This window comes from Taudactylus pleione, unplaced genomic scaffold (assembly GCF_031769625.1).
Source record: "Taudactylus pleione unplaced genomic scaffold, aTauple2 ptg000296l, whole genome shotgun sequence".
NCBI lineage: Eukaryota > Metazoa > Chordata > Amphibia > Anura > Myobatrachidae > Taudactylus > Taudactylus pleione.
In genome coordinates, this window is record NW_028284698.1 from 12,875,284 (window position 1) to 12,889,909 (window position 14,626).

The window sequence follows — 14,626 nt, forward strand, 5'->3', positions numbered from 1 at the left end:
ATATTTCACGGACTATATCATTGATTTACATATTTTAAAGACTAATAAAAGTTCTATTTTAATTCTGTGCATCCATTGCAGACAACTCTTTCCCTCTCTACACATCATTGGGAGTGATTTAAGTCAGCGAATTGCATTGGATTTGCGCTCTATTGTCATTAGAGCCACTTGATAGCAGAAGCTCTGCCTTCCTGCCAGTTGTTGTGGTATTTCATTGTCCACAGGAGTGTTTGGTGGTGTGCTGGTTCTGGTGCCCGGTTAGATGTGGCTAGGAGGAAGGAAAATACTGCAGTGGTGAGGTACATATTGGAGAATGGGGGTGGTGTAGTGGAGAATGGTGGTGGTGTAGTGGAGAATGGTGGTGGTGTAGTGGAGAATGGTGGTGGTGTAGTGGAGAATGGTGGTGGTGTAGTGGAGCAGGTGTTTATTCATTCAGCAATGCACATTTGTTTCATGGACATGGTGTACATTTTAGCCCTGCTGGATTGGCTCATTTTTCTGCTGGTTGAGGTGTTTATTGTTACAGGGTTGAGTTATGGTGGCGGTGCATCGGTTTAGGCCTCGCTTGGCGGAAAAGAATGACACTTGGAGTTACTTTATGTTAATACTTAGGCTTAGTGGGTGCGCTCTCATTCAAGTGGAGTAAGGAGACAGCCAATTGTCCTGGACGGGAAATGGCTATACCACCTGGACCGGTGGTTGAAGTTAAAGAAGAGTTGATCAGCAATGCTTGGCTTGTGTGTGTGTTTGTTTAAACGGCTTTATTGTTATTGTCCTGTGCGTTCTTTTTGTGCCGTCACCATTATTAGTATTAACTTCTAGTCTAAAAATGTAATGACTTGTCAAAAATAAATTTGACAAAATATTTAAATGCCAACACTGTTGTCTGTGTCTTTATTTTAGAAGTTAAGTTACATTGTATTTAAGAAGGTATTATATGTTAACACGATAATACACGTTAGTGACTTTATATTCTATTAGACAGCTTGGTAACCACAGATTCCTATAGAACAGCCCCACATGTAACTACGCTTATTATAATGAATTGTAGAAAGCTTCCTGGTATTTTCCATACACCAAGTATCTAAATAATGCATCACTCAGCAGGAAATGTTCTGGAAAACATTTATTGTTTGTTTTTACAATACTTCATATTTTATTACAAGCCATTCAATTTTATATCAATTTATTTTATGTACAAGGGGTGGCCCAATAAATCAGGTAACAAGAGCTCTCATTGTGTATATTGCAGGAACTGCACTCCCTCCTCATGGTACTGTGTCATGTGCATGAGACACAATCCCAACTTATTGGTTTTATGAACTTCTGTATGGTTCTTCAGTACCCAGCGTGAACACCTTTTCCTGTACCCCGGTTGCCCATGAACGATGTTGTGCACAGTGAGCTCGATTCAGACCCGATCGCTAAGCTGCGGACACACTCTATGGACGATTATCGCACATTTGCGCATGCATATGTGTCAATGTACGCATGCGTGAACCAGTCACTGTGTCTGGGAATCGGGGGCTCTCAGTACACAGGACGCTATTTTGAGTGACAGATAGTGCCGTTTGTTGGAAGTAACAGGGGAAGGTGCTTGTAAACGAGGGACTGGTGTTGCGAACACAGGCGTGTCTGGGCGTCAAAACGGCGTCTTACGGGTATGCATAATTAGCAAAGTTGCGTCATTGTACACGTCACTTGGTTGTATTTCAGCCTGCAGTGATCGCAGTGCTTGCGGTGGGATAAGGTCTACCTCAAGCGCTGTGGGCAGCTCCGATGGCTCTCGATGGTTCCGATTAATCATACACTTTCTGGAGATGACGTGTGTTAAGTGAGAAAAGTTAGTGTCTTTATACTAGCGTGCGTTCGCTCTGCCATCGCTCTCTAAGACAGAGGGCGTCCTTACACCAGACAGTGCGATCGCATAATTTGCATACCCAACCCATTTTAGCTGCATTAGAGCGCAGCTTAGCGACCGGGTCTGAATGAGCTCCTGTGTCCACTAAGATGTTCAGTTCATCAGCAATATCACTAACTCGAATGCGTCTGTCCTCCTGACTCAGATATTCAAAGTGGCAAAAATTGTCATCTGTGGTAGACATGCTTGGCCGTCCAGATCACTGCTCATCTTAAACATCTGTCCTGCTATTATCAAAGATAGTGCACCAAACCCAAACCTGTTTTCGTGACATGACATTATCACTGTACACCTCGACATGTTGGTGATGAATTTCAGCTGCTGATGTGCCCTTTAGATGCAGAAATGATCACACTACGCACCACAATGTTTGACCATGTTTCTGCCAATCCCGCCATGTTACTGATGTTGGGACAGTATGACTGATATGAGCCTCAGTGTAATGGCCATGAGGGGAAGCAGTGGTCTATCTGCTCTAGCATGGTGGGAAATTAGAATGAAATAGAGAATATTACACACGTGAGAGGTTATGTTACCTTACTTATTGAACCATCCTCGTATTACAATCCATTAAATTTTATATGAATTTATTTTATATATATACGGCCTCCAAACCACCTCTTCTAGCCGGCCAGCACACACCTCTGATGTTATTATCTCATTGCTATTACATACTAAAATTCTATAAATATTAAAATACAAAAGTAAATAAGTAAATATAAAAGTTAATACATATAAAAGTGTTTGCTTTTACAATTTTATATCAATTTGTTTCATGTACGAGGGTGGTTCAATAAATAGGGTAGCAAGACCTCTCATTCTGTAAATGTATTCAACTCATACATGGTACCAAACCCAAACCTCTTTCTGTGACATGACATTCTCAATGTACACCTCAACAAGTTGGCAATGAATTTCAGCTGCTGATATGCCCTTTAGACACACAAATCTGATTACACTACGCACCTCAATGTTTGACCATATTTCTGCCAGCCCTGTCATCTTACAACTGATGTTGGGACAGTATAACTGTTACGGTCTCCTAGGACTCACCGTGTAAGACCTCTAGAATCACACAGATGAGGTCTTCACCAATAACAGCCACCCCGCTGTTCCCTTAGAACTGGACACGTTCACCGGTACTTAGGTGGCCGCCTGGACTTAACTCAAGATAGTAGATGCTTACACGGTTATCCTAGGGCCACAAGATATTATGCGACTGTTGAATCTCAGGAAAGGGTGAGAGATACAAGGAGGAGTAGACAGGGTGCAGCTTAAAGAGTTTATAAATACAGTATATAATGACTTATATCAAGCACAGTGTAACGGCCGTGAGGGGAAGCAGTGGTCTACCTGCTCTGGCCTGGTGGGAAATTAGAATGAAATAGAGAATATTACACACGTGAGAGGTTATGTTACCGTACTTATTGAACCATCCTTGTATTACAATCCATTCACTTTTATATCAATTTATTTTATTTATATCCGGCCTCCAAACCACCCCTTCCAGCCGGCCAGCACACACCACTGATGTTATTATCTCTTAACTATTAAATATATACTAAAATGCTATAAATTTTATAAATATTAAAATGTAAATAAATAAGTATAAAAGTAAATAAGGTAAAACATATAAATAACAATCTATATAGAGAAAAGAAAAGTTTTCATAAAATATAACAAATATAATTCAGAAAATATAAAAATTCTTAGTATTCTATTGGTTACAATCTTCGATCTTCTACAGACTTGATAACTACGTTGTCTTCGATGTGCTGTATAATTACAAATGAATATCAGATCAGTATACCTATTACACATGTGCACTCTGGTAACATGTACAACTAGATACTGTATAACATTATATACATCTTTATTTATATTTGTACCCTTTGTTTATTTCGTTACTCACCAGCAGCTGACAGCATGCAGTAATATAGCCGGGTTATATACCAGAGTGTAATATTACACCCCTGTAGAGCATATGCAGCCTTGTGACATCTCTTCTTGCACTAATGTGCACACTTATATAGTAAGCACCTGGATCTGTACATCTAGGGGTGGTGCAACATCTTGGTGGGAGAAGTTGGGATGATCAGTGTTTGCAGCTAAATATCGGGGGCTAAACTTGCAGGATGTGATATGTAACTGAGACTGAAGGGAAGGAGATAGGGCATGTATACGGGCATTCTCTGGTTAGTGTGTGGTCGCAGAAGCTCTTCTCTGCTAAAGGATCTCAGAAGGTGTCTGTAATTAGGAGTTGGTCTAACTCTGGGGCTGATTCAGACCTGCTCGCAAGCGGGTCGATGTTTTCCCCCTGCGCATGCCCCGCCTCTGGCATGCGCATGCATGAGACCCAGCCAGCGACGGGTGCTCCGTAACTACGGGTCTCGCACCAAAACGGGGCGGCTGTCGATTGTGATTGACAGCTGACCCCGTTTAGGAGGCGGGCAGGGGGGGTGGCTACACAAATGGAGGAGTTTCCGAAGGAATGCCTGCCGTTTGTGGGAGGCACCACTGACATCACCAGTTATGTCAGTGGTGAGCTTCCGGCTCTATTTAGAGCTGGAAGCTCACTGGGGCTTGCGGGAACGAGACCCTACCACAAGGGTTTCGTCGCAAGCCCCGATGGTCACGACCATCACCTGGCCGCTCGCAAAAACTGTGGGTGACCACCCACAGCTATGCAAGCGGCCAGGAGGCCAAATAAAAAAAAACGCCCTGATTCAGAGCGAGCGCTCTGAAAGAGTGTCCGGCTCTGAATCAGGGCCTCTATACTATCAGTAGGACGGCTTTTGTATCACCCAGACATCTTTCATATGAATGCCTGACTAGGTGCACATATATACGCTTTGTAATAAAAGCACTGACATATAAAAGGGACACATACAGTAAAAACAGTCCACATCCCTCCCAATACCCTCCCAGTCATTATTAATATATGACTGGTGATGCTTGTTTTAGGAGAAAGCGTAATATGGGAGACTAATGAATAGGGTGATGGTGCAATAATAGGAGGCATTGTATAGAGGGGGTGGGGCCAAAAGGCAACATGGCCATACCCCCGCTCCACCTGCAAATGCTGGGTAAGCTGTCCAGCCATGACACCCTATGCCGGCCATGCTCCCCTGCTATGCCAATCTGCCTGTTCCCTCCCGGAAGGGGCAGCCAGAATGTTGGCATCCCTGTCATCTACATTTCCACGTGCACCACAATACATCCAAAATAGATTTATCCCCATTTTGTGGACAGTTACCAAAGGTATAACATGGGCTTCCCCTGTACATGTCCTAATACACACATTTAAATAAACAGAACACACTGAATGTCGTCATATGTTGCAGTTAGTAAATGAGCTTTTATTTTATACTTAAGTCTTATTAATTATTAAGGCATGGGGGCTGATTACTAAGATAAATCATATGATGTAGTCCATAGCAACCAAGTAGTCATTTTCTATCATACACCTATCCACTAGACTGATGAACGGTAATATCTGTTGTTATAGCATATTGTCATATTTATATTATTTCATGACTGTCCAACACCCAGCCCACAAGGGGTCCTCATAGAGCCTGCAGTGTAATTAGAGGAAAAGGCATCTAATCATATTCATAAACCTTCCAAAGAATAAGGGTTATAGTTAATAAAGTGAAAGTTTCTAGAAGTGGAGATGTTGCCCTTTAATAAATATGCCCCTAAGAGTGTGCACCAGTGGCGGTTCTTACCTTTTCCCAGCCGGGGGGCTGCCCGGGCTCCTAATCTTGTATTGCACACGTGCAAAAGCCGGGCTTGGGGGGGAAAAAAAAACGTGCATGCGCAGTTGTAGTATAAAAGCATCTGGGCTGTTATACTACACTGCCAGTGCCAACATGCAGGGCAGGTCTACACAGGGAGACTGTCTCCTGCTCCCTGCTGTGCCTGCCCTACTATTGATTATCACGCCAGTGAGTGGGCGGGGCCGGAGTCAGAGCAGAGGGGACTCACAGTGGCAGATTTTTACTGGGGGGGCTGCAGTCCGCTGCCCCTAGTTAGAATCCTCCACTAGTGTGCAAATTAGGGTGTGCAGTCCAGTATTTGTGTATATAAAGAAAATAGCCACTTCCTTCTGCTAGGTACCAGAACCCCTCCCATCTGCCCTTAGGTGTTTATAACCAGCACAGGTTCCTGCATTCCTAGCTACATATTACCAGGCATTGTATAAATATACAATAATAATAATCTGTAACTAGAAAATATAAATGGAGTTTTGGTAAATGACTCTTAATGAAAGCAGGGGATTGGGTGCCGGTATACATGGCCGTAGCTAGGGTGGTGCGGCTGCACAGAGCGCACTTGCTCTGTGGCTGGAACCAGCCGCCTCCACCTACGATCATGGCTACTACTGCCCGCTACAATGATTAATAGTAGCTGTGTGCTTGGGTCTTTAATTGCCAGGCACAGCGCTACTTATATACTTTACAGTGGACCGGGCAGCGCTGCAGCGCCCCCTCTCTGTTTCTGGTAGTATCACTTGTGGACTGGGAGAGACGCCATGACGTCTACTAGTCAGTCCCAAGGTGGCCTGCGATGAGGAGCCTCTGGCCTGCCGCCATTCCCCCTACTGCGGCAGATACAGAGACTGCGGCTCCCTAATGCCCCCACCCCCTACTCGTTATAAAGCTAAGGGCTGCTTTATGTGCGGGGATGGGGGAGTTTAATTGGCATACTGTGTAAGGGGGAGGGGGGATTTTTATTGTTTGGCCTAATGTGTAAGGGGGAGGGGGGGTTACTGTTTGGCCTAATGTGTAAACTGGTGGACTTTTACTGTGTGGGCATAATGTGTAAGGGGGAGGGGGGAATTTTACTGTGTGGGCATAATGTGTAAGGGGCATTACTACTGTGGGCATAATGTGTAAGGGGCATTACTACTGAGGGCATATTGTGTAAGGGGCATCACTACTGTGGGCATAATGTGTAAGGAGCACTACTACTATGGGCATAATGTGTAATTGGCATTACTACTGTGTGGCGTAATTTGTAAGGGGCACTACTACTGTGTGGTCATAATGTGTAAGGGGCATTACTAATGTGTATAAGGGACAATATTGTGTAGAGTAATGTGCATAAGGGGAACTACTATGTCTCGTAATGTGAATTGGGGGGTAGTATAATGTGGCCACACCCTTTTTTCGGACGCGCGCCTGTACCGCTCACTGTCCCTGTTTCATAGTTGCCGGCATACCCTCCCTCCCGGGAGGGAGCTGAATGCCTGCACACAGCGGGGGGCATGGCCGGGCACTGACTCTGCATGGGGGTGAGGCCAGGGGCGTATCCGTGGGATCGCGCCATCATGGCCCTGCCCTCTCTTCACAATGCCGAAATTAAAGGCATTGTAAAGCAGGGGGCGGAGCCACGATGACGCGATTTAGCGCGAATCGCATCATCGGGTCCCTTACTGCAGGGGGGTTTCTAGTTGTAGTCGGGGGTCAGACGGCAGCCGGGAGGCTCGCCTGCCTTTCCGGGGGGTCGGGAGCGGCACCCGATAATCAGGAGGGTAGGCAAGTCTGCCCTGTTTACAACATGGGGGGGTACCGATGCAAATTCTGGCACAGGGCACCAAAATGTCTAGCTACGGCTCTGCCGGTATACCATACACGCCTACTCTCCCAGAAGTCGTGGGAGGCTCACGATTTTTGAGGTAAGCCCCGCACCCCCGGTAGAGTAGGCATTTCTCCCGCATTCTTGCCCACTTCCTAGTGAAGTGGGCATAATAGGGAAAATTTCTGCGGTGATTGCGGGTCCCCGTTTAGGGGACAGGGTTTTGTGACGCGATTCTGCAAAAATCGCATCATTTGGCTCCACCCCTGTTTAAAGCTGCGTGAATCATGGCAACTTACCACGAGGGGGCGGGGCTTAATTACTTGGACCGTCATGTTCCACCCCCCCATTGCCATCCAGCTGCTTCTCCTCCCAGGATTTCTCCCGGGGAAGAGAAAAAATTAGTCGGCAAGTATGCGGTATACCAAACCATTTGGAGTAATGCTGGAGGATGGGAAATAAATAAAACAAGGGGACATTACTCTGTACAAAAACCGAACCCTTCTGTAGATAAGAACATGTATTAGTTCTGCACGGTACTGTATGTGTAGCTAAGTATATAAGGCTGTGTTTTTTGGGAATGGTATTGAAATATCGACAGCTCTTTAGCCACCGGTTCAAATACCATCTCTGGAAGACCGACAGCAGGAGATCCCGACGTGACTAGGTAAGTAATCTAACCCTCCCCTACCCCCCCAACCCTAACCCACCCTTAGTGGTGCCTAAACCTAACCTCGCCTAACCCTAAGTCCCCCCACAGTGGTGCCTAACCCTAACCCCCCATCCTGGCGCCCTAAACCTTAGTCTCCTGGGGGGTGCCTAACACTAACCTCCCCCCGGGATGCCTAACCCCCCCCCTCCCCGCACGCTAACACTAACCCCCCTGTATATTAGGCTGGCAATGTGCATATGAGGCTGGCAATATGGTCCCTGTAACGGGCTGGATATTAGACTGAACATCTATGAAGCTGGCATAGTGTCAGGGCACAGTATGATACCTGTTATAGCCTTGGTATCGGTATACAAGTCTGGCATGGAATCAGGGCAGAGTGTGGTCCCTGTAATGTGCTGGGTACTAGATACTGTACATAAATGAGGCTGGTATAGAATCAGGGCAGAGTGTGATCCATATAATATGCTAAGTATATGTACTATACATATGAGGCTGGAATATTGTCAGCATAAAGTGTGGTATGTATAATGTAATTGTATCAGTACTGTACATATCAGGCTGGCAAAGTGTCAGGACAATGGGTCTCATTCAGACCCGGTCGCAAGCACCGATGTGCTCGCAACCGGGTCGATGGTAGCCCTGCGCACGCGCAGCAGCCGCACTGCGCGTGTGCAAGCCCCAGAAACTTTCTTGCTCCGAAGCTTGCTACAAAATGGGCGGCTGTCGATGGTGATCGACAGCTCACCCTGTTTTGTAGGCGGGTCGGGGGGTGGTTTCCAAAATGGAGGCGTTCCTTAAGGATCGACTACCGTTTTGTGGGCGGCCGCACTGACATCATCAGTGATGTCAGTGGGGAGCTTCCTGCTCCATCAGAGCAGAAAGCTCCCTGGAGCTTGCGGTTGCCAAGATCCAACCTTAGGGTCTTGTTGCAAGCCCCGATGGTCGCAATGGTGATCACCATCGCGACCATCAACTTGGTCTGTTGTTAAGCTGTGGGTGGTAACCCACAGCTTAACTAACGACCAGGAGGCCGCACTTCAAAAATGAAGCGGCCGCCCTCATTCAGAGAGAGCGATCGCGACTTGCGACCGCCTCTGAATGAGGGCCAATGTGTGGTCTGTGTAATGTACATTGTGTGACTTGTGTGAGAACGTCTGTTGGGCAAGGTATGACAGGGGTGAGAAAATTTGGAAGGCAAGGGTTGGCATATGGGATAAACACTGGTGGGCAGGGGGTGACATGGGAGATAAGACATTGTGGCTGTGGGAGCATGTGAGAGTACAGCTGGTAGGGAGTGTGTGGCATGTGACAGAAATCTGATGAGCATGGGGGCATGTGAGGGAAAAGTTGGTGACCAGATGGAATATGAACAAAAAGCTGGTAGAGGACATGAAATGTGAGATAGAAGCTGGTAGGGAAAGGGTGACATATTATAGAAAAGTGTGGTGAGCAGAGAATGGCTAGTGATTGAATAGAAACAGGACTAGGGCTGGTACGGGAGGTGTTGGGCACTCCCTGGTTCTAATATACTATAGATGATCCTGCCCACTATGCCAATAAGTAAGGGTGTGTAGAGCTAGATAGTAAGAGAGAGACACCTCAAATTCCTGACTCACCATGATGTGATCCAGCCGTATTTGGAGAATGTAACTCAGGTCTCACTGACGGACGCAGCACTGATGCGGGAGAAGAGGATCCCTGCCTTGTACACCGGCCTTGGATTTCTGTAAAAGAAAAAGAAAGGGCATTTCTGCGAGAGCAGCACCATTCATGTCCCTGACCCAACTATACTCACCAAGTAACGAGTTCATCTGACGACCTCGGTGGAATCCTTGCTCCTTCTCTTCATGTGCATGACGGTGTTCCACTAGCTGGCTCTCACTGATGTTACCAAATGATCTGTGGACAGAACACACCTTATTACTTATCCTGTCCCTATTCTATCTCTGGTGATACACTCTACAACCATTTACATGCAGCCCTGGCTGTTACTCTCTACATGACATACAATAACCCAATCATCCACTGCACTGATCAGTTCCATTTTGGGTACATACCAGCTAGAGTACATTACTAGCGTCTTTCATAAATGCTGTAATAAATTCTCCAGCGTTTGTTCCCCCTGGATCAGGCACCATAAGGCCCCGTGAAACAACTGATTTTGCATGGTTCTCTTGCTTCTTCTGAGGTGTCCATCCTCTGCTAACATCCCTGACAGGCCTCTTCTCCTCTCCTCATCCCCTGTCCTCCATTTCCCCCATTTTATTATATCTCTTATGTGTAACTCAAGCTGTATATCAGTTTAGTTAATAATCTCAAGACTGCTATTGTTTCTCCATTTAGTCTTGTGAGAAGCCTATTGTACACCTTTCACCATGAATATTGATTATTACTGCCCCTTACTGTACATCATTGTTACTAGCTCTAGCTCCCTTTTTTCTCTCTTTATCCTTGTTTACAAATAATAACACATAAATATATTATGTACATACATGCAGAGACCTCCATTGGTGTAACCAGCAGTGCTGCTGCCTGAGCTCTGTGTACTTATAGGCAGGGTGGCTTTGGCAGGGTTCTCCAGGTGGAGTTGGTAAATGAGAACCCATGAAATACTGCCTGGTCCTTGGATGTTATTGGCTGTTTGCTGGCCTCTGCTGCTTCCAGACTTTCCAGGTGGTTCTTTCTGCATCCAGAGTGAGGAATGGCTGGCTACAGAAAGAAGAAATAAGTGATTATTGCATCTTTCATTTCAATGTGTAAAGCTGCATACACACATAAAGATTTTCTGTCCAACCATCCAACTAGTTGATTGGTTGGAATGAAAATCTGGTAACGTATGGGAGTAACTGATGATCAGTGATGACCACTTTATTTCCCCCCATTCATTAACATAAACATAAAGGGCTCTATTTACTACAATCCGCATTGGTAATGCAGATCGTAGTGTGATATTACTGACTGAGGGCCCGATTCAGACCCGCTCGCGAGCGCATATCGCTCGCAAGCGGGTCGATGGTGGGGTACTGCGCTCGCGCGGCGCGCACATGTGCGAGCCCCGGAGCGAGAGAGACATTCTCTCGCTCCGGGACTCACTACAAAAGAAGCAGCTGTCGATGTTAATCGACAGCTCGCCCCATTTTGTACGCGGAGCGGGGGGGGGTGGCTACACAAATGGAGGCGTTCCCGAAGGAACACCGGCTGTTTGTGGGAGGCACCACTGACATCACCAGTGATGTCAGTGAAGAGCTTCCTGCTCTATTAGAGCAGGAAGCTCTCTGGGGCTTGCGACTGATGAGACCCTACCACAAGGGTCTCGTCGCAAGCCCCGATGGTTATGATGGTCAAACAAAAAAAAAAACGCCCTGATTCAGAGCGAACGCTCTTAAAGAGCGTCCGGCTCTGAATCAGACTCTGAATTCGCATTGTGAATTCAGGCAATATCACAGGGATTTACTACAAATCTCTTGCAGGGACAGAGTTTGTAAGAAAGCTCTGTCCCTGCGAATCCCGTCCGTACACCAGTCACTGTTTTTTTCACCAAAAAAATAAAGTGACCAGTGCCCCGCGCATGCATCAACCGGCCGCTGCTGCTACCCCCGCCCCGCCCCTGCTGCTAAGCCCTGCCCATTGTTAAGCCCCGCCTTTCTCCCCCAAAGTGCAATATGAAGGCTAAGAAGAGCCCCATTAATAGTGGAAATGTTCCCTTTGCACAAAAGGAAATGCACCATGTCCACCCTTATCTCCTTTCCAAAATATCACTCTGAGAATGTAAATCTCATACCTTACTGGTCTGGAAATATAGGAGTGCCGGTATACCTACTCCCTGCTTCATAATGAGCTCCCTTATTCTGCCCAGCATCTCTGCTTGTGCTAACTTGTGGTCTTCCACAGATGCCGACATCTTGCCTTGATGGAAATGTTGGTGCACTGGTTGCTCACAGCTGATTTTACTCAGTGCAGCGTCTGTGTTATGTTTTGCCAATGATACAGAGGAGGAAATCTCTTTGTGACCTGGACCAGCATTTATGAGAATGAAGTCGGCCAATTCATTAGGAAAGAGTGACACCACCTAGGCACAAGGCACTGCGGGGTTTATTTAGTAAATGAAATAAAGGCTTTTGTCCAGCATTATTTTTCTAATAACAATGCTGCAGACCCCATTGGTTTCAATAGGGACTGCACACAAAACTCTGTTTAAGAAATGATAGAAGCAAAGCTTCTCACTATAATAAAACACCATATAAGGATGGCATTATGTGTACCCTCAGGGGAGATAAGCAGGAACAGACCAATCTCTTCCTGCTTTCTCCCATACTGCATTGCACCCCAGGCTACTTTGGGGCAGAAGGGTAAAAGATGGCAGTGGACTCTGTTATCTCCTCACTAGGTCTGTTCCGGCGCCCAAAAATATAAATATGGAGATAAAAGACAAGAGAAAAGAGGTGATGCTGTTATGCCGCTTTTCACTTTCCTTTTTAAATAGAGCCCTGTGTGTTCTTATAAACTTATTATGAGGCTAATTAATGGAAAGAGTCCGCACAAGTAATATCAAATCCATAAGAAGTCACAATTAAATATTATGTAGCAACATAATGGTCTATCCTTAGGATAAATTCTAAATGACACTAGGTTGGTGGTGCGCCCACAAAGATTTGTGCTGTACACATATGTAGGAGTTTGAGTAAAGAACAAAAACTCAAGAAAAAAGACAAATATGTCTATATGGGCGCACTCTTGATACAAATTATGAAAAAAATAATAAGGAATATTAAAACTTAACTTTTATTAGTTGGTTGTTTTAAATGAGATTCTCTTCATTAAATATAGCATCTAGTAAAATAGATCAAATGCGCAAATCAAGTACTGATATACAGTAATTGTACCTAATCAGTGTTTATATATTGAACGCGAAACAATTGGCGAACATAAATACTGAATTAAAGGATCTCTAAGGTCCTGTTACTATCATAGAAGTCCACAGTGGACACAGGTACACCATACACAGCAAATACAGAATCTGACTGACAAAATGAAAAAAGTATCGAATGAATATCAAAAGGACTGATATGGAGATCTCAGTCAATCTGACAGGTATTCATCGCAAACCCAGTGTGCCTTTATTCAGGATATCAGTAACTAACATTGTGAGAGTGGAAACTGGGTTTGCGATTAATACCTGTCAGATTGACTGAGATCTCCATATCAGTCCTTTTGATATTCATTCGATACTTTTTTCATTTTGTCAGTCAGATTCTGTATTTGCTGTGTATGGTGTACCTGTGTCCACTGTGGACTTCTATGATAGTAACAGGACCTTAGAGATCCTTTAATTCAGTATTTATGTTCGCCAATTGTTTCGCGTTCAATATATAAACACTGATTAGGTACAATTACTGTATATCAGTACTTGATTTGCGCATTTGATCTATTTTACTAGATGCTATATTTAATGAAGAGAATCTCATTTAAAACAACCAACTAATAAAAGTTAAGTTTTAATATTCCTTATTATTTTTTTCATAATTTGTATCAAGAGTGCGCCCATATAGACATATTTGTCTTTTTTCTTGAGTTTTTGTTCTTTACTCAAACTCCTACAAACTTATTATAAGGGTCAGGGGAATCACACCTGAAATTGGTCACAGATGTGAATTCAGCTATAAGAAAGTATTATCAAAGTAATAAAAATCCTTTCTTATATACTGTATGTCCACTTGTAGAAAGAAAACCCTTATAAATGTGTCTTGTCAGTAATTACTATATAGACCTGATCACAAGAATATCTTATTTTTAAATTTCCATTTATAATTATGTAAAAGTAGCCAGGTGGCACATTAGTCACATTTCAGCCTCTTGGCACTGGGGTCATGAGCTAAATCTTCAGCCAAGGCAATATATGCATAGAGTTTGTATGTTTTCCCCATGTTGGTGTGGGTTTCCTTCCAGACTCCAAAAACACATTGATAGGTTAATTGACTTCTGATTACAATGTACATGTGTGAGTGTATTAGAGAGAGCTGGTAGAAGTGACAGGTGCACATCTCCTTATATCTATGTGACTGACACTTATACATCATCTGCTGATCTGCATTTAGTTACAGGCTGCCCAGGAGCTCATACAAGTTCTGTATTATACTTACTGGAGCGGGTATGTACGGGGGTGCAACTTCAAGAGCTTCAATTGAGACCCAATCAACATGCTGGAAAAATGGATGGTGGCGGATCTTTCCATGCACTCCAAGACGTCTGGTCGGATCTTTATCGCGCAGCTGAAAAGTGATTTGTATTTAATTTAGTGACTTTAATTAATACAGCAGAAGTGCTCAACACATCATGTTATACACATTTCTGCTGCCTGGCACAGAGGAATATAAAGTGATCTGTCCATGGCCACAGTATGATAACACTGAGATTCTATCTGGGGACTGTAGCATGTCTCACATTGGGCCTGA

The 14,626-nt window shown here is 44.7% G+C and overlaps 1 protein-coding gene across 2 annotated transcripts in view; it reads right to left on the minus strand.

The window, feature by feature from the left end:
• Window positions 1-3,628: 3,628 nt before the first annotated feature.
• Window positions 3,629-14,626, minus strand: part of LOC148511723 (protein kinase C delta type-like) — a 47,550-nt gene continuing 36,552 nt past the window's right edge. For both annotated transcript variants that reach the window (XM_088482926.1, XM_088482927.1), the window contains exons 7-10: window positions 14,315-14,443; window positions 10,667-10,883; window positions 9,791-10,073; window positions 3,629-3,696 (exon numbers count right to left, since the gene is read on the minus strand). In XM_088482926.1, coding sequence (XP_088339052.1) covers window positions 10,722-10,883; window positions 14,315-14,443 — 291 coding nt within the window. In that variant the 3' untranslated portion in view covers window positions 3,629-3,696; window positions 9,791-10,073; window positions 10,667-10,721. The remainder of the gene's footprint in view (window positions 3,697-9,790; window positions 10,074-10,666; window positions 10,884-14,314; window positions 14,444-14,626) is intronic.